The 24,431-nt window shown below is 42.7% G+C and overlaps 1 protein-coding gene across 3 annotated transcripts in view; it reads right to left on the minus strand.

Annotated features, from left to right (window-relative positions):
• The window catches only part of GC (GC vitamin D binding protein), a 245,740-nt gene extending 224,326 nt beyond the window's left edge, over positions 1–21,414 (minus strand). For all 3 annotated transcript variants that reach the window (XM_078676420.1, XM_078676418.1, XM_078676417.1), the window contains exon 1: positions 21,262–21,414. In XM_078676420.1, coding sequence (XP_078532546.1) covers positions 21,262–21,319 — 58 coding nt within the window. In that variant the 5' untranslated portion in view covers positions 21,320–21,414. The remainder of the gene's footprint in view (positions 1–21,261) is intronic.
• Positions 21,415–24,431: the final 3,017 nt, after the last annotated feature.

Consider the following 24,431-nt stretch of genomic DNA (forward strand, 5'->3'; position numbering starts at 1 on the left):
TTCCAACCCAGAACCAAAGTTCTTCCAAGGGCTCGTGCCAATCCAGTCCTGGGCCCTTGGTTCACAAACTTTGCAAATATTTCCAAAACTCCAAGTTGAACCATCATGCAGAATCACGTCATTAGACTTTACATCTTTAACTTGAAAAGTTCCCAAATATTTGCTATCACCTTTGCGAACCCACTCATTCTTACATACAACAACCCAATCACCCACTTAAACAGACAATTGTTTCACACCCTTTCCCAAGTTGTAACTACTCATCATCCTTCTTTGTCCTCTCTCCACATTCTCTTTACTTCTTCACGATCAATCCAGACCTTCTCTTTTCTACACAGCCAAACAGGACACTCTTTTTTCCCTGGTTCTCTTCCTTTGAGGAATGCAGAAGGAGTCACACCAGTAACTGAGTGTGGAGTGACCCTATGTGTCCATAAAATCTTTCTTAATTCCTGCTTCCAGGACAGCCCAGTAACAAGAGACACCTGTATGTTCTCCATGATGATTCGATTGACACTTTCTACAAGACCATTTGCCTGAGGCCTGAACAGTGCCACTTTCTCATGAACGATACCCATCCTTTTGAGATAATCTCCCATTTCCTTTGAGATAAACTGTACTCCATTGTCAGATACCAAAAAAACAAGAATTCTTTCCCCAAGAAAAACGCTCTCTAAATTTTTTTATAACGTTAGCAGTGTTGATTTTCAATGATAATCTACTATTACAAGAATAACCCTATCTCTTGTTCCTAGATTGCTGACTGAACCAATTAAATCAATGGCTAATTTCTCTCAGTCTCGATGGACGTTTGGTGCATTCTAAAGGAGGTTGACGTATCAATTTAGTTTTATCACTGTTCACACAAAAATGACAAGCTTTCACCATGGCTTCAACATCACTTTCAACTCCAGGCCACCAGAATGATTTCCCTGACCCTGTGTTTAGACATGCCTTGTCCACGATGACCTTCATGAATGATGTCAAGAACTCTCTTTCGTACCCCTTCAGGGGGTACTATCTGCCACCTCCTCATAACTTTGCCATTGCTTATACTCAACTAATCTCTTACTTTGAAAAATTATTTTAATACCACATCTTTACTGTCGTCCAATTCCCATCCTTGAACAATTTTAGATTTTACATTCAACAGTATAGGATTACATTCTCTGGCCTTGTTCCATTCCTCAGAAGACAAAGCCATCACTCCTTTATTGATATCAATATCATCAACAATATCATTACAGATTTCATTGAAATCTTCACTTAAAGGCATCCTAGATAGATAATCAGCAATTAAGTTTTTCTATCCTTTGACATATTCAACTTCAAAATTAAACTCCATAGCAAACAATTACCACCTAGAAATGTTCTGTGTTACACTACCTTCTAGCCCTCTTCCACCTTTAAAGATAAACAATAATGGTTTATGATCCGTACGGACTTTGAAAGGAAGACCCCACAGATAAAACTTAAAATGACTTATACCAACAACAAGCTAGGGTTTCCCTTTCAATAACTGAATAAGATCTTTCAGCACACTGTAACCTTCTCAAAGCAAACCCAATAATACGCTTTCACCATCCACCACTTGTGATAACACTGCTCCTATTCCAACCACACTAGCATCTGTAGTTAAGAAAGTCTTGCTGGTAACCTCAAAACGTCCTAACGTAGGTGCTTCAGAAATATTTTCTTTTATAAGTTCAAAAGCTCTCTTACATTCATCTGACCATTTAAACACAGCATTCTTCTTCATAATCATTCTTAAAGGCTCTACTAGTTCAGAAAAACTTTGAACATATTTAGCACAATATTCTGCTAATCCTAAAAATTATCTGAATTCGTCTTTATTTGATGGTACAGGAGCCATAGTCACAGCATTTATAATACTTTTCTGAGGTCTTATTCCATCCAAACTTATTTCATGTCCCAAATATTCCAGTTCTTCTTTCCTTAACTGATAATTCTCTTTTTTTATCGTCAGCTTGTGCTTTTCTAGCCAAGCCATCACTTCCCCAAATAAGTTGTCATGATCAGAAAAATCACTTCCAACAATCAAGATATCATCTTGAAAACACCAAACTCTTTTCATGTCCCCAAAAATACATTTGATGGCTCTCTGAAACACGGCCGAAGCCTATGTCAATCCAAAAAGCATCCTTTTGTATCTAAATGCACCTAAAGGGGTGGCAAACGAGGTCAAATATTTGGATGTGTCATGCAATTTAATCTGGTGAAATTCAGCAGCCATATCTAATACACTGAAAATACGTCCCCCTGCCATGGTTGATAGCATCACCGATATGCTAGGAAGAGGTTCCCTATCCACCCAAATATTTCTATTCAGATCACGCAAGTCTATACATAAATGGTTTTTTCACCTTCCTTTAAAGCAATTAAATTGGCGCCAGCCATTCAGACGCTTCAAGTGGCTCGATGATCTCTTGTTTGAACAAATATTCAATCACTTGACGTAGAGGTTCTAACATTAAATTAGGAACATTCCTTCTTTGTGCACAACTGATTTAGCATTCTCTTTTAAGATTATTTTATGCAAGAAACCCTTTAATGGGCCCAACCTGGAATCAAAGACCTTAGGATACTTTTCGAATAATTCCTTACAGTCACTCACATCATGCACAGGTGCTTTTTCCATAACCATAGCAGGTTCCTCAGAATTAGGATCTATAATAATATTCAAATCTTTTTGGTGATGCCATCCCAGAAGATCAGATCCAAAATCTGTGATATACACTCTTCCTCTGACCTTCTTCACCTTTAAACTTTAGAGTCAGCCAACACATTCCCTTAATTTCTATTCTCTTCCCTGCATAACCTACTGCTCGAATATCAGGATTATGAATAGGCGGACCATTGTCCTTAGACCAAATGTTTTCAAAGATCTATTAGATAGGAGAGTATATAAACTCCCAGAAACTGCCGAAACATTTATCTCTTTTCCTTCAACTGAAACATTGCAATGATGCTTTTCTAGCTTATCTGTACTTTCCATTTTCACATTATGTATAGTGTGCAATTTGTCAGCATTAGAAACCTCGGAATCCTTCTGATCACCATCAATCATTAGAAGAATGTTGTCAATGTATACACAAATATCTTCTATTTCTTGAACTTTACTTTTCCCACTTATCTTTGTGCGACACATTTTGGAAAAATGTCCTCTTTTTCCACAACTTCTGCACAGAGTGCCTCTGGCTATACAATTAAGACTAGAAGCAATATGTCCTGGAGACCCACATCGAAAACATTTAACTTCTCTAGGTTGGAAATTTCCTCTCTCTAGTTGCGGTTTTTTAAGATCAACATTACATTTAACATCACTTTTCTTCTCATATTTTTTTTCTACAACTTCAACTTTGTCTTGTTTGGTAGCAATAGAAGTTTCCATTTCTTTAAGCCACGTGACAGTATGTTCCACTCCTTTTGCTATTTGCATGGTTTCATCTAATGCATATTCTTTCATTAATAACTTTTCGTTTATTTTCTTGCTACTGATACAGTGTACTATCTGATCCCTTATTAACAAATCATTCAATTGCTCAAATTTGCATGTCAAAGCTAAGCCCCTCAAGGTAGAAGCATAAGAAGTAATATCGTCACCATCTTTTTGACTCCTGGTAAAAAACTTATGACGCTCTAAAACAACATTTGTTTTAGGAGTAAAATGCAGTTGTAACATTTGAATAGACATTTCATAAATGTTATTGGGTTGTCCATCACCCATCCCTAAAGAAATTTCAAAGTAACTCTTTGTACACTCTTCTGCGCTCAACACCTAAATGATATAAAAGAATTGCTTGTTGCCTAACTGGAGCATATTTATCTTCACCAATGGCTAATAGATATGTTAAAAAAAAAAATTCACTGTAACAAAGGTATGATTGGTTCACCACGGGTTGATAGAAAAGGTGGTGGAGAGGACATAGATTAATCAGACATGGTACCTGTGAAGGAATGAAAAATAAAAAATCTAAAATAAAAATTTTAATTACAAATTTGAAATAAATATCTAAAACACAAAAAGGGTAATAGTAATGATGGTTCTTCTTTTTTTGTAGCATATTTTCCTTTTTGAGATGTGTACTTATTTTTGTTCCTTAAAGTAGTCTTTCATTTTAAACTTCCCTTCTCCATCTGTAAAGTAGTCCTTTTATAGGTTCTGTTATTCTTTCAGGTAGTCCCTTTTTAGTTTTAAATATTCTTTGGAAATAGTCCTTCTATTGTTTTGATGGCTAGGTAGACCATGTGTGAGAGAGCAGACGAAAAAGCGGAGGTAAGAAAACCTTGAATATTTAATTATAATCTGTTTTAGTCCTTGTTATGGGGGCATAGGCTTTCTTCCACAAACTACAGAAATCCTTGAGGCATAGCAACACCGGTATTTTTCAGAAGGCACCAGTATTCAATTGCGTTCGGAGTTATTTAACTAAACTACCAATTATATATGAATGATACGTAGTATAGCGCCAGGGTACATTTTGTTGAGGAAAATCTTCGTCAGTTCCCCCAGGCTTAACATGGAAAGGCTGAGACATGTGAAGGTGTTCGAGTAATGCCTCGCATTTCAAGATATCTCCATGGAAACAGTCATGTGGAAACTCTTGTGCAGCCTCTGGCTTCAATAATGACAACAGACACAGCACGTGAGGAGGCTCTCTTCGTAAATAAAGATAAACGCATGGAAAACTCTTGGAGACCATTGTAATCCAAATATTAGTCCTTGAAAAGACACAAACGATCGCCGAGTAAAGTTCAGTACAAAGTTTTAGTACTCACAGGCTAATCTTGATATACGTGGGCTTGATAGTACTTTTCTTTCGGGTTTTTTTTCTTTCCAAGGGTGGGAATGCCGCTACTTGCCTCTCGCACAGGAACTCGTCGCCATAAAAAGAAAGGATCTTCACAGGTTTCTTGACAATATCTTGAGGTTTATTGTCATTGACAGCATCCCAGCACAGAGTAACACCTAACAACACCTGTGCTCTGTATCAACTGTCCCCACCTAGAACCTTCAGAAGAAGAGCTTCTACAATGTTGCTAAGTAACAGCAACCATGGCATAATTACCAATCAAGACAGCTCTACATAATCTCTTCCCAATTCTAAATCCTTTCTTACCCCAACCGCACCCATAGCAAAAATGTTGTATGTACAGTCCAGAAAAATTGACGTTTGTGTAAGATTCAAAGTGTTGGAGAACTATTTAAATGAGAAAGAGGTTTCCTAAATCAAAAAAAGTCTTCAGAATTCAAACGCTCATTTGAAAGTAAATAAATGTATTCCTTCTTTGCTTGTGCCTTCGCCATTCCAGTAGTCACCATTAACATACGTTAATTGGATTGACCTCCACCCCAGGAGAAATAATAACCTATTCAATGACCCTCTGACTGAAAAACATTCTATTTAAAGATTCATTAGCTTCAGCCAAAACCTAGACACAGAATATAATGTGAAAATCAATTCATTTTCACCAAACATCGAAACATTGAGGGTGTGACAGTTTTCAGTACAATGGAAATAAATAATTATTTTTATTTTTCCCATAAACAACATACTCACTGCCTGTTATGCCTACTGAACTGGCCTGTAGGGCAATAACAAGGGACCTCCACTTCTGTCTGTGTGGTTCGGGGTCTCCATTCCTGTTACCACAGTTCATTTCCAGGTGTTCTTTGGCCTGTGTCTCTTCTGTTTGCCTTCTGCAGCCAGTGGAGAGCTGTTCATGTGATGGAGTTTTGTTCTCTTCTGATGGTGTGTCATATCCATCTCCATCTTTTTCTCATAATGATGGTGTCCATGCTCTCTTGTTTGCAACTGATGAGCAGTTTCTGGTTGGAGATGGTTCACGGCCAGGAAATGGGCAAGATTGTTCCCAGGTTATTCGTGCGAAAGGCTGACTGTTTGGTGATGTCACTTTTCGTCATCCGCCAGCATTCCTATCCATAGAAGTGTGTGTCAGAACACAGCTCGGGTGAAGCCTCATCCTGGTGTTGGTGCTGTACTGGATGACCCGCACACATTGTTCCGCACTCTGACAGTATTCCTGCCCATGTTTAGCCTGCTCAGTCTCATCTTGATGTCACTGCCTGTCCCTCCATCATGTCTGATAGAACTGCCTAGGTAGGTGTCTTCAGTTATGGCTAGGTCCTCTCCATCCACCTTGATTGGTGAAGGTTTGGGATGCTAAGTGGCATAACTTCTAATTTATTCGTGTTGATCTTCAGGCCCACTTGCTGTGCATAGAAGTTTAGGTGACATGTCTTGCCCCGCATGTGCTGGTGGGTGTGAGTGAGCAAGGCTAGGTCATCCACACAGTCAAGGTCCCCCAGTGTTAGACAAGAAGGACCATCTGATGCTCTGGCTTGGTCTTCTGTTGCACTCAGGAATTAGATAAGGGTGATTTCATTCCGGTTGGTACTGTTGGTTAATGTTACCTTCTCTGGAATCTTGACGATGATACCTTGGTTCCAGTCATCTGGTAGTTTTTCCCTTTACAAATCGATGCAAACACTGGTTGGAGGATCCTGGCTGATGGTTCAGGATCAGCCTTCAACATTTCTACATTAAGGTTGGCTTGGCTAATAGCTTTTCAGTTCTTGAGAGACCGGATGGCAGTGATGATTTCTTCTTTCTGTGACGGGGTGGTGTTCATATACAAGTCTGTCTGCTTTTTAGATATCTGCTTTGCTTGTTGGTACCAGTCTGTTGAACACTTCTATGAAGTGCTTGGTCCAGCGTGTATCCTGTTCTTTCTCTTTTGTAAGTAGTCTGCCGTGCTTGCCTATGATAGGGGTATTTTTTGTTGCACAAGACTTACAACTAACTATCTTGGTGATCTTGACAACCTTCCCTTCCCTGTTCGGAATGCCTTCTCTGCTTGACTGGCAAGGTTATCCATGTGTGTCTGCTTGTCTGCTCTAGTCATTCCTTTGACTGCCCTGTTTGCTTCTATATACTGTTGCTTCTACTTCTCATGCAGCCTCTCAGACGTGGCCTCCATTTATTTCTTTTTTTGTTGCCCTCGTGTTTTCAATAGTTTGCCATGTGTCTTGTCTTATCCATTCTTTCCTCTTCCTTGTCTTGGTCCCCATGAGTGTTTCACTGTTCTTCACAAATAAGAGACATCTTCCCATTTCTTGTTGATTGCGTATTCAGCTGACTGAGATCGATCTTCATACCTGCCAGGCTTTGGGACCTGTTTTTGGTTTGTAAAATGAATGCCTTCTCGGTCTTGGTCCTGTCATTTTGCCACATCTAAGTGCTGTCATCCTGATGTTTTGTGTTCTGTTTTTTTGAGCTTCAGCTTCACAAGAGGATCCTTTATATGGTGATAACTGCAGACGTTGGCTCCCCTCCTCACTCTGACATCTTGCAGTGAGTATCTTTAGCCGCTACTTATCATCAGGTGGTCAATCTGTTTTCTGTCTCTGTCATTGGGTGAGCACCAAGTAAGTTTGTGAATATCAGAAAGGGGAAGAGAGTCCCTCCTATGAACAGATCATTCTTTTTTTTAACTTGTATTCATTAAAGTCTTTTACAGTGCATAAACGTTCACAGCAAAAAATTGCCAACAATATAACTTGGCAGAAGTATTACATTGGTAAGTCATGACACTTTCCAGAATTCCGTAAGTCTACACAACAAGCACAGGGGGAAGAGGGGGGTGGGAGGTGACAAGTCAGCAGCAATTTCAGCAAGCAGTGCTGCCTCACTTTCTCCACTCGGGTGCTCATAAACCTGCACAGACTCTCCCCCACCTCTAATGTGCCGTCCAGTAAGCAATTAAAGTCGCCACTCCAAAGGATCGGCATTCCCATATATCACATAAGCTACCCCTCTACTACGGCAAAAAAGTCCCGGGTATCCATGTTGGGCGAATATACAATAAACAGACAAAATTCTATCCCGTAAAGGGTTTGGTACACAAGTATAAATCACCCTTCGATGTCCACCTTGAAACTTCTGACTCGAAACAGAACCTGTGATGCCATCCAGATGGAGTCCCCTCTGCCATAACTTGAGTATGTGGAGAAGAGCTGCCCTCTACTTTTTCTGGTGCCTCTGAGCCTCCTAGTAAAATCAGTGCATCTCCCGAAGCATGGTAATCCATGCTTCCCCATTCTTCATAGGTAGGCGTTCCCTCTATAGCATTTAACGAAGGTGTTAAGGCCGCGCACATTCCAGTTTATCATTCGAACGTGTCTCGTCATAGGTAGTCAAATGCATATCATCTCTTCCGGGTGTCCCAGGGTGGGTTCTCCCACCTACCCCAGATGGGATACGTTTGTGGCGTGACCCCCAATCAACTACATGCGGCAGAAAACAAAAAAGAAACACAATAACCCCCAAACCCTTTCAACCACCCCTCAGGTAAACACACTCAACACCAAATCGTGTCTCACAGTCATGAAATCTACTCCCCCGTACTCTAAATTAACTAACCCCAGGACAACAGTCACTCTATTGTGGGGCAAGAAAATTCCTGGGAGCAACTAATCGAGCTTTGGCCAAGGATCCCCCCCACCCCTGAAAGACCACAGCCGCTCCCCACACACCCACACTAGGCTGTTTCACCTTGCTTCTCTACAATCCTACTCAAACTCCACTAACACGTAGTCATGGCTAAATAACAAACAAAACCAACACAATGAACAATAATACAAAACAAGAAGGGGAGGTGGAAGTAGATGCGCCCACCTAACCCCATCGAGCCACAGCCCTCACATTCTATACCAGTTCCTGCAGAAATCAAGGCAACAGCTCAATTAGGGTCCTCACAGAAAGTGCAGTGCAATGCAATACGCCCCCCCTCCAGGCCACAGTTCACAGCACGTTCACAAGCGTTCCAAGTGGGAAGGTGGGGGGAGAGTGGTTCCCCCGCCATGAAAGTCACAGTGTTGATCAACCCTATCCTTGTCTTTGGGGCTGCAGAGGTACCTCCATCATCAAGTTCTCAAGGTGCCTCCACCTCTGGCGTGTCCTCAACCAATCCCGACGCACTCTTGCTAGAGTGAGCAAACGTCACTGACTCCACAATTGCCCTCGCTGCCTTCCTCTCCAATCTCTGGCTCTCAACATCCAGTGTCCTGTCCTGAAGAACCACTGCCCTCGTTGTGGAGCATGGCGTCACCCTGCTTCTGTTGTGTCAGCGTCCCGATGATGCCTCTCAGTGCCGTCCCTGTGGCCTTCTCACTGGCTGCACCGGTATCTGGTCTTCTCCTCTGACATCTAGCCAGTCCTGCACCTCCTCTAGTGACGTAAAGAAGTGGAAGCGTCCATCGTGGAGGACCTTGAGTTTTGTGGGACAGAGCAGCATATAGGTGAGACCTATTACCTTCAGTATTTGCTTGACACCTCCAAAGAACTGGTGTAAGTTCTGCACTTGTGTGTAATTCGGAAAGACATGGATTGACCGGTTCTCAAAGACAGGGTCCCCTGTCCGATGCCTGGACTGCAGAATGCATCTCTGTGATTGAGGATCTTGGCAATCACAGTCCTCGGTGGTCCTCCAGGTGGCGGAGGCAGTTCCAGCTCCATGTGCGAACACTCCACCACTAACACCTGGGAGAATGTTGACTCTGGCAGCTCACTACAACTCCATTGTTCCAGAAAATGTTCTGGGGTCCTCTCCTTGGCCCCCTCCAGGAATCCCACGAAGCGCAGGTTACTGCGGCAGTAGCATCCCTCCGCATGTTCAATTTGTGCATCTGCTTTGTCAGTGTGGCAACTGCAGACTGGAGGGTGGCAACCTCTTCCTGGGCTTGTGCACACGTTGTTTCGTCTCCAAGGTGGGCTCTGCCAACTTTCGGAGACCCACCCATAGCAGGTTTATGCCCATTGAGATGGTGTTGATTTTTCTCTGCACCTCTGCGCCCAAGGCTTTAACCCCTTCAGCGCAGCACGAATTTTTGCGCTGTGCTGAAGGTTCTAATGAGCCTATGGGCTCATGACGGAACGGTTCCGTCATGAGCAAAGCTCAACCGACGCTCATGACGGAACCATTCCGTCATGAGCATGGAAGGGGTTAATCGCCACCAGTATCAGCACCAGTGTTGGCCCCGGCGGTTCATGCAGTCCTTCACCTCAATCCGGCAGAGGGCTGCAACCCGGACCCATGAGCGTATATTGATACATTTTTTGGGGTGGGCCCTCAGTGTGGTTCTGTCTTTGCTCATCCTCCAAGGGCCTCTCGCACTCAGCAGAGGCTCAGCTTGCAAGATCATTATGATATTATAACGTATCTACAATGAAAACGTAATTCATCACTGACTAGCAGATTCAATTAAACAAAATTATTGAATCAGCTGATTTTATAAAAGCCCATCCTTATGGGGCACTCCCACATTTCATAAGTCATGAACACCAACTAGGGATCAATACGGCAAAGCAACATATGTGTGCATAAATTTGTATTTATTTCTCTTGATAAATAATTATGAATCCCAATCAAAAAATATATAATCCTTGTCCCTCAACCTTTTGTACAAGATAGATGTTTATGCAGCTGTTTTGTCCATAATCAACATAGAGGTAGCTCAATGGTGTGTAATCTCAGAAAGTAAAAATGAAAATTCTCCACAAATGTTATTTCTCATTGTGTAGGATTTTTTCAACATCACTACTCTCATACAACATAAACTCCTCTTTTTAAAAAGGTCGACGTGTTTCAGTCCATTTAATTTGTGCACTCATCAGGACATGGAAAGACACAGTGAAAAGGTCCAGGGTAGAATTAAAGACCAACTGGTTTGGATTGAAAACCCTTGGCAACAGTCATAAGTCTTGAAATGGTGTGGCCAGGAACCTAGATTAAATCCTCATGCTCATGTTCCCACGTCAGAGCCTCGAGTCTCACTGATTTAATAATGAGACTGCATAGACATGTTGTGAGTCCAGGTATAACACTTGTGCAGGTGTGCAAGGTTACAGAAACATACTGTGAGGGAGCCAAAGTGTCTCAACAGAAACCTGGTGTGCCATGCCTTCATCATAGCTCTCCAGGTCAATGAGACATTCAAGCCTCTCGACCACTTCAAGGTCGCGATCCTCTGAGGAGGACATAACTAAACATATTTGTAACTAGGCAGTCCACCTGCACTATTTAAAATATGTATTCATTTCAGCGCCCCCCCCTCCTCCACAATTTAAACAAAACAATTGTTTGTGATGTGTGATCTTGATTCTCCATCACATCCATGCGGCAGAAGTCTCGGTTATCAAAGACTTGCATACTCCTACACAATGCATTAACATACAGTCGGTTCGAGACCGCAATTCAGTCCAAATTCATGCACCAGTCCCTATGTAGGAGACACCATTGCTGCAGTGTAAGAATCTGTAGGCCGTCCCATGTCGCTAAACACCTCTGTGGGCAGCCACCATGGCCAAGTTAGCAGACATTTTTCTATAACAAGACAGTTTAGTTTTCTCCCTAAACCTTTAACAATAACAGTACTTCCCACGTGTCCAATGGCACCCCAAAGATGAAATTAAATCTCCCAGTCTCTTTTCAAACAGCCTGGATGTTTGGGTACAGCTGAGGACATGACAGAAAGTATCCTCCTCATCACAGCATCTTAGACATGCTGCTGTGGGAGTTGTACCTCACACCTTCATCTGGACCCTCTAGTAATAAATATTCATTTAGCCTCACGCTAATACTCTGACCTCTGCCGTGTGCTCTCGCTAGCTTGGTGTAAATGTAAATGTAAATTGATACTTGTATAGTGCACTACTCACCCGCAAGGGTCTCAAGGCGCTTGTACGAATACCGCTGTGGAACCCATCCTGGCTTTCCCTGTGAGGTGTCCACTCCTGGGCACCCCCAAGGTGGAGGTCAGGCATCCTTAGCGTTGTGGGGGCCGTTGTGGAGATTAAGCAAGCTATTGCCCAGAGTTGCAGAGTGGGACTCCATGATTGGAATAGGCACCGGGGCGAGAATTATCAGGTCCGTGGAATTTTGAGCCCAAGACCCGCCGAGGCGGGGAATTGAACCCTGGTCCCGGGCTAGACCTCTGCATCAGGGTCTGCCACTCTAACCATTGAGCCCACTTCTCCACTGTGGTGCAGCACAGATGGTGGTGTTGTTATTCAGTAAAGTGCTTCTTTTGCCGATCTTTATTTTAGTTTTCATATTCAGCTAATTAGTGTACTAAGACCGTGTCCTTTTCAGTACAGAGCCTACCCTAATAAACTTTATCGTTGGCTATTGAAATCTCTTCTCTGTCCTGCAGAATACCCGGCAGATTTTACTTTGGTGTCGAAACGTCAACACATCACATCACAGATTGTTTTGAAGCTTATGTCCATTGGTTTTATCTGTAAATATTTCACACACGCCTCCCTCTTATATTTCCGCACTAGCTCACTGCACCTTTTGGAATATTGCCACCATCTCTACAGACATTTATGATGTTAAAGAATATTTTGTCAGTTTAGGGGGAGGGATTGGAGTGACTCAGGTACGTCAGACAATAGAAAGGAAAAAAGCAGTATTTTCCTTATAAAGCCCTCACCCACCGACCTAGTCGGTGGCATGCTTCATCATCGGGCCCACCACAGTGGCACCGAATGTGCCCCGGGTGTGCTACAACGCCAGGTGACTGCGGAGCTGGTATATTGCTGCGTGTGCAGTGAAGGGGTGAGAAGTGAAAGTTAAAAAGCTATACAAGGGGTCCCAGCACCCGAGGGTAAACAAGTATTTAATAAACTGGGCCTCAGTTAGCTGATTAAAAAGGCAAAAGGACAAAGGGGAGTGTATAATGACCTCCCGTGTCCAGTGTGGTCTACATGTTTCGGCCAGTGCCTTTTGTATTCTAAGCTGGCTTTCCTCAGGACCAAAGAGTTACGTGATAAGGTGCAGATTAAATTATAATGAACTAAATTAAGTGTTTGTGTCAATTCTTGGCTATGTGTGGCGCTCGCTAAGGCGCTGTGACTGTTAGAGGGGGATTCCCTCAAGCTTTTCTACACAGAACACATAGGACAAGGACAAGACGTACAGGGAAGAGTCATATTAGGGTGGCATGTCTTAAAACCATTGGTGGCCGGCTTTTAGGGTGGTGTACGACCTATATCCGGCTAGGGTGAGCTCATGACAACTGCATGAGACTGGTGAGCGTTTAATGCAACCGTTAGTGGGTGGTGGTGGACTAAAAAACGAAATCACAAGGTGAGGTACAGGAAAGTACTGATACTGGGTCCTCACTCTGTTATTTCTTGGTAAAAAGCCTCATGGGTCGCCTGGCAGAGAAAGAGACCGAGTAGTTCGGTCTGGTTCCTCCTTGGACCTATTCGTCCTTCTGTGGCGCCCGGTATCATACTACTGCTTTTTTCCTTTCTATTGTCTGACGTACCTGAGTCACTCCAATCCCTCCCCCTAAACTAAGCTAGTCCACATTGATCTTGACATATAATCCAGGGGATACGGGCTAGCGTACCTAGTCCTCTCTCTCTCTTTGATCTGTATAAAAGAATATTTTGTACCTCAATAGCCTTCCCTTTTAAATTAGCTTTGTTTCCTTCATAGTTATTCTCTTACATTACAATGTATAGTCTGTTCCTGAGTGAACATTGTCTTTGTAATTCATTACACCCTGTTTCCTGTGTGGGATTACTGGGTTCCCTATCTATTCTTACCAACACTACTAATGCCACTGTATTTTGTTTTTATAGTATACCGCATACTATTTTCAATAACTAACAAAAATCACTCTTAAAAAATGAGAAAGATTACCCTGACAACTACAACTAGCGCAAGAGCAATACTCGTGTGTAACACTTAAATCAGAAAGAAAGCTCATACGGTTTGTACATAGCCTCTCTTCTCTGGAAGAGAGACTGCTGTGTTTTGAATTACTCCCTTTGTTAAACCAAGGATTGTCCCTTTTGGCCCTGGGTAGGCAAGGACTGACAATAGTTATCACTGAGAAACAGTAAAACACATTTAAGATAGTTGAGTGATTTTTGAAGGTACCAGCACATCCAACCACACCTTCTGAAACAAGAAAATACCCTAGTTGAAGCAAACAGGCCCAATTGAAAAGCCTCAACCACCACTCTTGGGAGATGTGAGCTGATGGGAGGCTTGGAATGCAAAGATTTTCACTCAAGTAAATATTATAGGGAAGAAGTGTAATTCATACCATATTGGACCAAAATGTTTTTGACTATCTCATTTGCTGGTGGTAATTACGGCTGTTCTTGTCCAAACACTTTTTGCCATCATGCTCTAAAAACAGGATTTTGGAGGTGTGTTATATCTCTGCCCTTTGTCTATGGTACTGCTCAGCCTGTCTGAGAGAGGATGCTTGAATGGAATGTTAAGTGTGGAATATTGACTGCATGAGTTCATTGGGTCTGGAGGCTGAGCAGACAAGTCCTTGCTCCTGGTGGGATGTCCTATTGACCAACTCACCTCTCGGGAAGAGGTGTGGCGCTGCAGCCCCACTGACACCGGCTGCTGGGGCTCGCGGTTCGATCCCCTGGCGGCAGGTCAGCCCAGCACCATGTGACTCTGGGCAATAGCTTGCTTAATCTTCCCGACGGCCCCCAGTGCCCGGATGCCTCCGGGTAGCTGTGCGCTTTACAAATACTGGATTTACAACCTGCATCTTATACATGTCTTCCCATTGGAGCGTACAAAGAACTACCGAATAGACAAGTTCCCTACATGTTCTGTTAATTCATGCCTCCTGACTGCAAATGTATTTGAAGTAGGACAAGGTGGGAATGTGTGACAAGTACGTGTGAGCACATTTGTTGTTGTGGTGGTGGTGTGTTAGGTTGCCGTTTTGTGCTGCACTACTGCAAAGTGATTTTTTTTGTATTGTACTTTTTTCTGTATTGTACTTTGGTTGTTGTGATGTGCCCTGTTTTTAATTGTCTGTGATGTGCCTTGTTATATTTTGTGTTTTTATTTTACTTTGTTTTATGTTCCCTTGCATGCTTTCAAGTTCCTGAAAGAACCATTTACCACTTTTTAAGGTGGTAAAATAGTGCTACCTCCACTCTTCAACTATTAGGTGCTACTCTGCTAAAATCTGTGGTAGAAACTGTGTCTTAATTTAGCTCTTCCAGTGCTCCCTTTATGTGATAAGTGAAATGTGACAGGGTTGTAAGTGGGTTTAATGTGCCCTTTGTTACTCACTCTATACATGGTGGACTCTAAAAATAAGTTTACAGAAATAATTTGTATAGCGCACTAATTACCCAAGAGGGTATGCAGGCGCTTGGTCAAGGTGTGTAGGAGTGTGGTCACAAGGTGCTTATATGAAGAGCCAGGTCTTCAGCTTCTTGCGGAACTCAAGAATGAAGAGGAGGTTCTGGTGTGTTGAGAGAGGTTGTTCCGTGTCTTGGGTGCGATGTAGAAAAATGAGCGACCTCCAGTTTTGCTTTTGCGGATAGGGAGGTGTGTGAGTGAGAAAGAGGCAGAGTGTAGGTGCCGGGTGGGTTGGTGAAAGTGTAAGCGCTGTTCAGGTATTCTGGTCTTGTGTTGTGTATGGCTTTGTATGTGTGTGTGAGAAGTTTGAATTGGCTGCGCTTGTGAATGGGGAGGCAGCAAAGCTTCCTGAGGTGCAGTGTGATGTGGGTGCGGCATGAGGCGTTGAGTATACATCTTGTGACTGTGCTCTGGATGGTCTGGAGTCTTTGTAGGAGTTGTTTGGAGATTCCGGGTTAAAGAGTGTTGCTGTCGTCCAACCTGCTGGTGATCATTGCTTGCATGACAGTCCGTCTGGTGTTCTGAGGCAACCATTTGAAGATATTTTGCACGTAGAAACTTACCTAGCCAACAAATATGAATATTCAAAAAATGATAAATATGTGTGTACCTGCCATTGCAGATGCCAACTTAAGTTTATAAAGAATTACAAAATGGGTCAAATGTCTTTGATGCTGCTGGTTGCCTCATAGGAAATCAATGTAGCAAATGGGGTTTGCTTTAGCCCAATTTCCATGAAGATAGTTGGACAAGGACAAACACAAAGAAAATCAATCAGCTATATTTTTGCATTATTGTTAACAATAAGTAAAGAAGCAAATACACTTTCTCCACTTTTAAAATGTGAGTGATTAAATTATGGGTAGTGACGTAACTAGTTTGCCATGGACCCTAGTGCAAGCAAAGTAACTGGGCATCCTTACTAAGGTCACAACTGAGTCTGTCAGCTGCCCAACAATCCTCCACCTCCTTCTACAGAGTGTACATCTGCCATATCAAAACTCACTACCATTCTCAAACGCACACTACTGCATTTCTACTCCCTGCACTGTATTTCTGTAAATCAAAGCCATAATCATAAAAAAACATTACAATAGCCAAAAGGGTTGGCCCTGGAAAAGTGCATGCACACAAATCACAACATTCAAGGACCCCACACTCACACTGCTGCCCTCATGTAGGCACATCCATCACACTGCAGTTACACAGGCATATTCCTCAATTTACACTCATAAATGCACAACTTTCAACCTTTAGACCACGTACCCTGCAATCACAAACACAATGTTAACCTTGCATTCACACAGGCACACCCCTCACAATGCACTCAGAAAACATGGTGGCTATCCTGCACTCACACAAGCCCACTGCCCACCCACAGGTACACTGCTCACTAGGAAGGAGCAGAGTTTGGGCAGATGGTGGCGCAGGAGGCAGAGGTTCTAGTATCTGGTGCATTGGTCCACTAGTGAAATTCAAAGCTCTTGAAGTAAGCTACCCTGAAGCTTAAATGTCCATTGAGATTATCTAGTCTCCTATCAGTCGCACTTTGACCAACACTGCAGACTATGTGAATCTGATCTTTGTTGACTTTTGTGTGGAAGAGTCTTGGCATAAAAAAAGTCCCACTTCCCTTCTACAAAATGAGGTGGTGGTTTTCTTTGTAGTACATGCATATGCTAAAGCAGATAAAGAAGGAAATACATAAGAACAAAAGAAAGCATATATCAACTAAATGAGGAGTACATTTGCCAAGTGAAAGTAAAAGATCGCACCAGACTGCCATCTTGGAACAATAACAAATGATAGAGTATGCAGAATGCGGCTTTAAGATGGTGGCATGGTTTTGATGCTTAAAGCAGTGATGCTTGGCACTCTGCATAAGAAAGTCGTGGTCCAGTAGCAATATCAGCAGAGCTGCTGGTACTCTCATTACTGAATTTGCACTAGTCAGCATTTGCAGGTTAGCTGCTGGGGGATAAACTAAAAGAAATATCTCCAGAGGTTAGACTCCTCTGGATTCAGAGTGTATAAAATACTCTTACCCAGACTACCTGACATCCTAAAGACAAGGGGCTGTCTACTAGGCAGAGCAAAACATTGGGAACAAAGCCATTGGTTGAAGAGGGCTGATCCTCTGAACAAATGGTTATATGCTGTTCTGAAGGGCTGAACTAGTATGTGAGTGACACTCTGTCTGAGGAATAAGTGAAGTGAGCTTACTTAAAGCCTATTTTCGTTAAAGAAGATTGAATATGAGGCTGGTGAGACAGCTAAAACAGTCTTTTGGTCAGACCTAAAACACATAGAAACACAGCATAGGGAGGAGTGCAACAGGTCATGGGCTTGCATGCATAAGACCTACAGCACTAGTAAAGAGCATTACAATCTTCCCTGAAAGACATTGAAGAAGTGTGGTACTGCAGTGCCAGCCAGTGAAGCACTCTTCAAAGATATGGAACAAGTATGCTACATGCAGGGCCAGTCAGTACAAGCATTCCTCAAGAAAGGTAACATATGTGGTACTACAAGGCCAGTGCCAGTTTCATTAAAAACATTGAACATGTGTGGCACTACAGGGCCAGTGGAAGCTTTATTCAAAGAAATGGAATAAGAGTGGGATTACAACTGGAAGAGGTGTGGCGCCGCGGCCAGGGCGACTGACACTGGAATCTGGGGACCACGGTTCGATCCCCGGCTCCGGCGGCAGGTTAGCCCAGCACCATGTGACTCTGGGCAATAGCTCGCTTAATCTTCCCGATGGCCCCCAGCGCCTAGAGACCCTTACGGGTGATTGTGCGCTTTACAAATGTCGACTTTACTTTACTTTACAGTGCCATCGCAAGCTTCCTTTAGAGACATGGAAAAAGTGTGACCCTGGACAGCCTCATTTAACGCTTCCCTTGGCTACAACGAGCAAGCCGCATTTCAGATTTTGTGCAAGTGTAAGGAACAGCACTGAGGTGTATGGGTGCAAGCTTGACTTCCACACACAAAACAGGTACAGCATTGGGTAGGAGAACATATTTCCCTCACACCCATAGGAAACAGACCAATCTGGTCAGAAGCAATGTAAGTTTCCCTTGCATGCACAGAACATGGACAGCATCTGCTGAAGCAGCCCAAGTATGTGTGTAAACACACATACACAATGTGCAGTAATTAACAGCAGCGTAAGCTCCCCTCTTACAGCACAGGTACAAGAAGGTCATCAGCAGTGCAAGCTAAGATACCCTCACATATAAAATAGGTGTGTCATTGGCAGCAGCATCCAAGCTTATTTCAGACACCGAATACCCACAGTAAAGTTTAGAGTTGGGTGACTCACTGAAGGCTCAAACCAGATCCTAAGCTCTGGTTAAGCTTGAGGTCATGTCCTCTTGAGCACTCAAACCCAAAATGAGCTGAGGTTTATTGTAGCTTCTTCCTGCTACCCCCGCTGTAAAGTCATGCACCAAGAATGAAAGACAATGTACTAAACGTTGGTGTGAAACAGGAGCGAAAAAGGGATTCTGATCTGGTGGCTGAGTTGCACAATGTGAAACCAGAAAACCTGGGATCAATCCCGACTTGGCCACTTGACCAAATTGTGTGATTCTAAACAAATATTTTAATTTATTGTGCCTTCAATTTTTTGCAATATTGCATATGTGAAAACATTGAATTATGTGAGAATGTGTGCTGTACAAAGATTTCTCTAGCGTTCGACCTAATGGACTATAATGTTGCTCTGTGTAAAATAAGAATATAGCCTACATATAGGGTGGTCAGGACAACGAACTTGCCTTGTCGTTCACTAATAGTATTATCTGCGGAGTAGGGTTTGGGCCATGAATGTTTTTAAGCTCATATTTGAAAACTATCACCTTTAAAAAACACCTCAGAATAAAGTGACATAATCTGATGTACTATGATGAAACCCTTGGCAAAAAATATACTTTTTGAATTTTGAAGACACTTTATCATATGTTTACATAGCATTTGTTGCTCGATTTCCACACTAGGGCCAGATTTTTCATAGTGTTGCATCGCCCTTGCGCCACGCAATGGGGTGTAAGTGTGACGCAATACTAACAATTTATCAAGCCATGCAAAGCTACTTTTCTTTGGCCCTGCATAGCTTGAGGATTCCGGAGTAACGCAGCGCATTTCGAAGCCTTGCCTTACTCTGCACCAGGGAGGCATTCCATGGGTTGAGAGTTGTGTTTCCACGCATCCAACCATGGATTTTGGCGCATTGCCAAATTTAACATTCGTGGCAGACCATGGGAATGCCTTTATTTCTCCTCTTTTTATCTCTTTCTATATGTGCTGCATTCTGCAGTACACATTCAAAGAGGAAAAAGCCTCTGGGGTTCTTTTTATGAAGGAAGGATTCTTTATTCGTTTTTGGGTAAAACTCAGTTACATAGGTAAAATAATGTATAAGCAGTAAATGTGCCTTGCATTTTTGGAAAGATTTCACAATCTGTTTTCTCCAGTGTTTGCCTTTGTGCAAAACTCATTATTGTATTGTTTTGCATTATGATCCATCATTTATGTAATGCGTTATCAACACTGGTTTTGCCCTAAAACTCTGTTTGGTACCTGTTAGGTTGTGGCAACCCTGACTCATATGTTACACAGGCTGGAGCAAGCCGTCTTCGCTCTATACCAATTTCAAAAGAAGTCTTTCTATTGTGTTGTTTTGCAGTCTTTCTTCACGTCTAACTATTTAGCAGAGCAGAAATAGTTCTTTTATTGGTTGGTGCCGCCAAGGGGCCACGTTTCTAAGCTTTAAAAAGAGAACAAGTACTTCAACTCTTCAAAGGAACCCTCTCACTGCCCTCAACTCAGCACTTGGTTGTGATTTCTACTGTACTAAATATTAAAAGCGAAAATATGTTGACGAAAACCATCATCATGAAAACACAATAATAAAATAGAGTACCATTAAATATTTGTCTAAAGAAAATAATTCAGTAGAAAAAAGAAGCACATATGTGGGCCTATTCACAAAGGCTTTTTTGAGTACGTAAAGTAACACTCCTATAGTTCTCTTTTACGTATTCTTACAAGTCTGATTGAATTAGCACCAAAACATCTAAAATGGGAATATTCACAAAATAATTATAAAGAATGTGTTCGAATAAAAAGAACTGTGCCCTCTTTGCATGTTGGAGGTGTGGGACGGTTTATACACGCATGTAAGGGTACATGTACATAAACATTTGCTGCAGGAGTACATTTTACGTACTCCAAGATGGCTTTGCGAACAGACTCCTGGAGTCCTGGCAAACTGGTGGATAGGAAAGAGGGAGTCCTGACTGCCCCAATATGCACTTTGTTAAGCTTGTGCATCATTATTAAAATTGGGGTAAATTGTGCAGTTGTGTTAAATTGTGAATATTTTTGTTCGAAATAATGAGCAACTCTAATTTCATCTTTGCTCACCATGCTGCAAAAAGTCAAAGGATTTCTATTAAAAAATCGGAGTGAGAGTCAATCGAGTTTTAGCACCAGGTACAGAATATTCGCACATTTTGTACCACTATAGAGGGCCCATTACAACCAAATCCCTGTTCTTAATACAAAACAAATCTATCACTTGTTGATGGTTTTCAAAAAAGTTCTTCTTGAAGCCCTTGTGGAAAATATAGTTGACAAGTTACGAATGGGTTCTCCTGACCCACCGTTGACAAATGGGTTTTGACAACGTTGCACTGCATATGTCCATTGGAAAAAACACTATGGAAATTCTACTTGTTAATTTAAAAAAAGCTGAAACCCTTAGGCACCTTTAGACAACAACTAATTAGACAATTATTGGTATTACAAATTAGCTCTAATATGCCACCGTCATCAGCTGTGATTTATTTCCACCAAGTGTGCTCTGTACATACAACAATATTATGGAGCAGGAACTTAAAGACATATGAAGCAGGAACTTAAAGACATATGAAGCAGGAACTTAAAGACATATGAAGCAGGAACTTAAAGACATATGATGATTATTTGTTTATAGGTTTGAAGTCTTACCTCTGGGGTCTGCATGGCCGACAGATAGAACAAACAGTAGCACAAGTGCTCCTTTCATTGTGTCCTAACTCCTGTGAAGTGCTGTGATTTCCTTCTTTAATGGGCTGCGTGGGGTGTCTTCGCACGTTTCTTTATTTTTCTATTTATACCACAGTTTCCAGGACTTTTAGTAAATGATTGCTAGGGGGGCAGGAGCACGGGGGACTCATCCTTGACCCATGGGAGTGCTAAAAAAACAGAGAGGGTATAAAAAGGCAAGAGAACATACCGAAAGAGCTGCCCAATCCTGACACAAACTAATGATTAACAAGGGCAAGGACTGTCTGAAAAACACTGACGTAAGACATATTTTGTTTCCCAAAATCCAAGTTTTATTTTTGAAGCCATAAACCACCGATATTGTTTTTCCCCCATTAAAATCACATAATACAGGATTTTAAATTGAGAGATTGTTTAATCGTGTAGGGGGTAGGTTAAGAGTTTGGATGTGCAGGCTTTGGGTGAAAAGGTACTCTTCACGTTACTGATAGGATAAATGGAGATGACTTACAAGGAATAAACCTAGGTCCATAGCAAAAAAAGTCCTGAACATGATTGGGGGGTCATACAGCTGGTTGGTCAGCCAATGGGGGAGGGCGATGCAGTAGTGAAAGTTGTGGTGCATAAAAAAGGGAGCAATGCCGAGGTGAGGCTCAGAGGGAAGGTTAAAGGGGAGGAGAATGGGAAGTGGGAGGAAGAGGTGGAAGCAGGAACTTTTGAGCGGTCGTTCAGTGACCTGGTGATTACACTGGGACGAACTGTTGATCGAAGAGATGGGATGTCATCCCCTTACGGAAGAGGTGACATGACGCTGCCCGGTGGATCTGTGTTGGGATGGCATTCCAGAACCTCAGTGCACAGCAGGAGAAAGATTGACATCTCATCTTTTTCATGCATTTCATAATTCTGAGTCTGGAGCTCCATGTCACGCATGCTCGGCCGCAGGACTTAGCACTGCACACCACAAACGTTGGTGCATTAGAGGGCAACCAGTCATTCATGGTATTTGTTCAAGCAATGGGAGCCAACAGAATTCGCTGAGGTTTGGCGTGATGCTATTCTACCTGTGAAGATCACTGATTAGATGGGCCTCGAGTTGACGATGCTCTTCAGTCACGTCAAGTGGATCTCAAGAGCATCATCCAGTCAAATGTTGCCTTTATCATTATGAGAACAGATCAGAGCTGGGTGGTTCTGGAGTTTGTTTCCAGTAAGAAGGCCTTCACTCTGGTGGTGAACCACCAATTGGTTGCAGGCTTTATTTGAACTGCACATCGCAACAGTCCTGAAACTGAAGCTGTTATTAGGTAGAATCATAGGAACTTGGAGTTGTCAATGAGTCAAGGAGTGAAGCTGTTGAAACTAATTTGGGAGAGCCAGGTTTGCATCTGTTGTTGTTGTTAGTCGTCACTGGTGCTGAACATAGATAATGTCTTGGTGAGGTCCATTTTGAGGTTGATCTGGACTTATGAGCTTGGACTGTAGCAAGGCAATCCTTTTAGCGATCAATGTAGGAAAATTGAGTATTATGTAGTGATGCTGGTTAGGCCCCACTATGCAATATTTTCACAATACCCTAAAGTGGGTCCTTGGATTTACAAAAATAAATCTTTAGCTCAGTCCTGGTAGTGTGGCAAAGAGCAGACAAGCTTTACTAGAGGACCATGAGTTAAGCATTTTAGAGTATCAACATGGATAAGTAATTAACACCACTCATAGGAGAGTCGGCACGAATTGATAAAAACAAGCAGATTTTTACATTAATTCAGACACCAAAATGAATACAATTGGATGAGTGTAACCAGAGTTATGGATTTTAGAAGCAAAAAGAAATCCATGCATTTCACCACAGCAAAGGTTTATCATTGCTGTGTATGGGGAAAAGCACTAGTGACAATCGGTCACTTGCAGGTCGAATTACATGGAACCCATGGGGGGGTTAAGGCGAAGTGGGTCTCAGGACCAAGCCACAACAGCCCGTTTAAATTACCTGGCCAGAGAGGCCCGTGTGCAGAGTTGTCCTGACTGTCCTTGGTACTGAAGCGGGAGATGTAAGAGAGGTAGGGTTACCGCTTAGACAGTGCTGGTGAGACAACGGATGTAAAGTTCGACAGCGGAGCCACTGCTGTGGTCGGTTAAAGGTGCTGCAAAGTTCCCTTGTACTGCAGCATTGAGCAAAGATGGTGGCAACCGGACTCGTCACCAAAAAGCCTTGGCAGCGTTGGTAAGGTAAGCAAGATAATGTTTCGATGTTCCGAGTTCTGGGGGAAACCGGTATCCAGATGAAACTTGTTGGAGGTCAGGACTACGTTTTCCACAAAGCACTGGAACATCTACTTTTGTGTGATCCCTCCAAGGGCCCGATGGTTAGCGATTCTTTGGTTCTGGAAGCATGTTTTTACCTGCGGGCTAAAGAGAACTAGTGCCACTAAGTCCAAGGGAGCCTGGAGTTGCCTTTGGTGTTCAAAGGGGTCCCTCTGTCTGGGAGAATCAGTCTTTGGTCTGGGACAAGTTGCAGTTGAGCAGTTGCAGAGTGGTTGCCACAGGTGCAGGTTATTGCGTCTTTACTTTGTGCGGGTCCTGAAATCGCAGACTCAGGTCTCTTCTTTGTCCTTGTTTCCTTGTCTTCTCAGATCAATATAAATAATAGTCAGCCCCTCTAAAGTTTTTTCTTAGCCCCCCCCCCCCACCCCCCAAATGTGACTCTAGGTGCGCCTCTGGCTCTACCCTTCCTATATAATTGAGTTCCTATATAGTAAGACCTATGCGTAGTCTTGACTTACACTAGTGAAAACCCTGCTTTAATTCCTACCTCCCTATGATATCGACACATCTCTGCCCAATCAGTGTCTTACAGGACCCCCAAGCCTTATTCCCATTTAGCTTCCAGCGTGGCTAGTGGGTATTGACAATTGCTAGTACAGTTTCGACGTCAAAATCCGAAACTCCAACAGAGTTTCTTCTGCCACGTTCGCAAGCAAATCAGCATACTCTCTCAGCGTATGCCACACTTGAAGGTACCTCAGGAACTGCCCATCGGTCAACTCATGCCATGTCTGAAGTTCCGTAATTGGCACCATCCTGCCCTCCTCTCAGATTTCCCCCACTTTGGACAAGCCCAGCGTGTCCCA

The sequence above is a fragment of the Lissotriton helveticus genome, chromosome 2_1 (assembly GCF_964261635.1).
Source record: "Lissotriton helveticus chromosome 2_1, aLisHel1.1, whole genome shotgun sequence".
NCBI classification, from domain to species: Eukaryota; Metazoa; Chordata; class Amphibia; order Caudata; family Salamandridae; genus Lissotriton; species Lissotriton helveticus.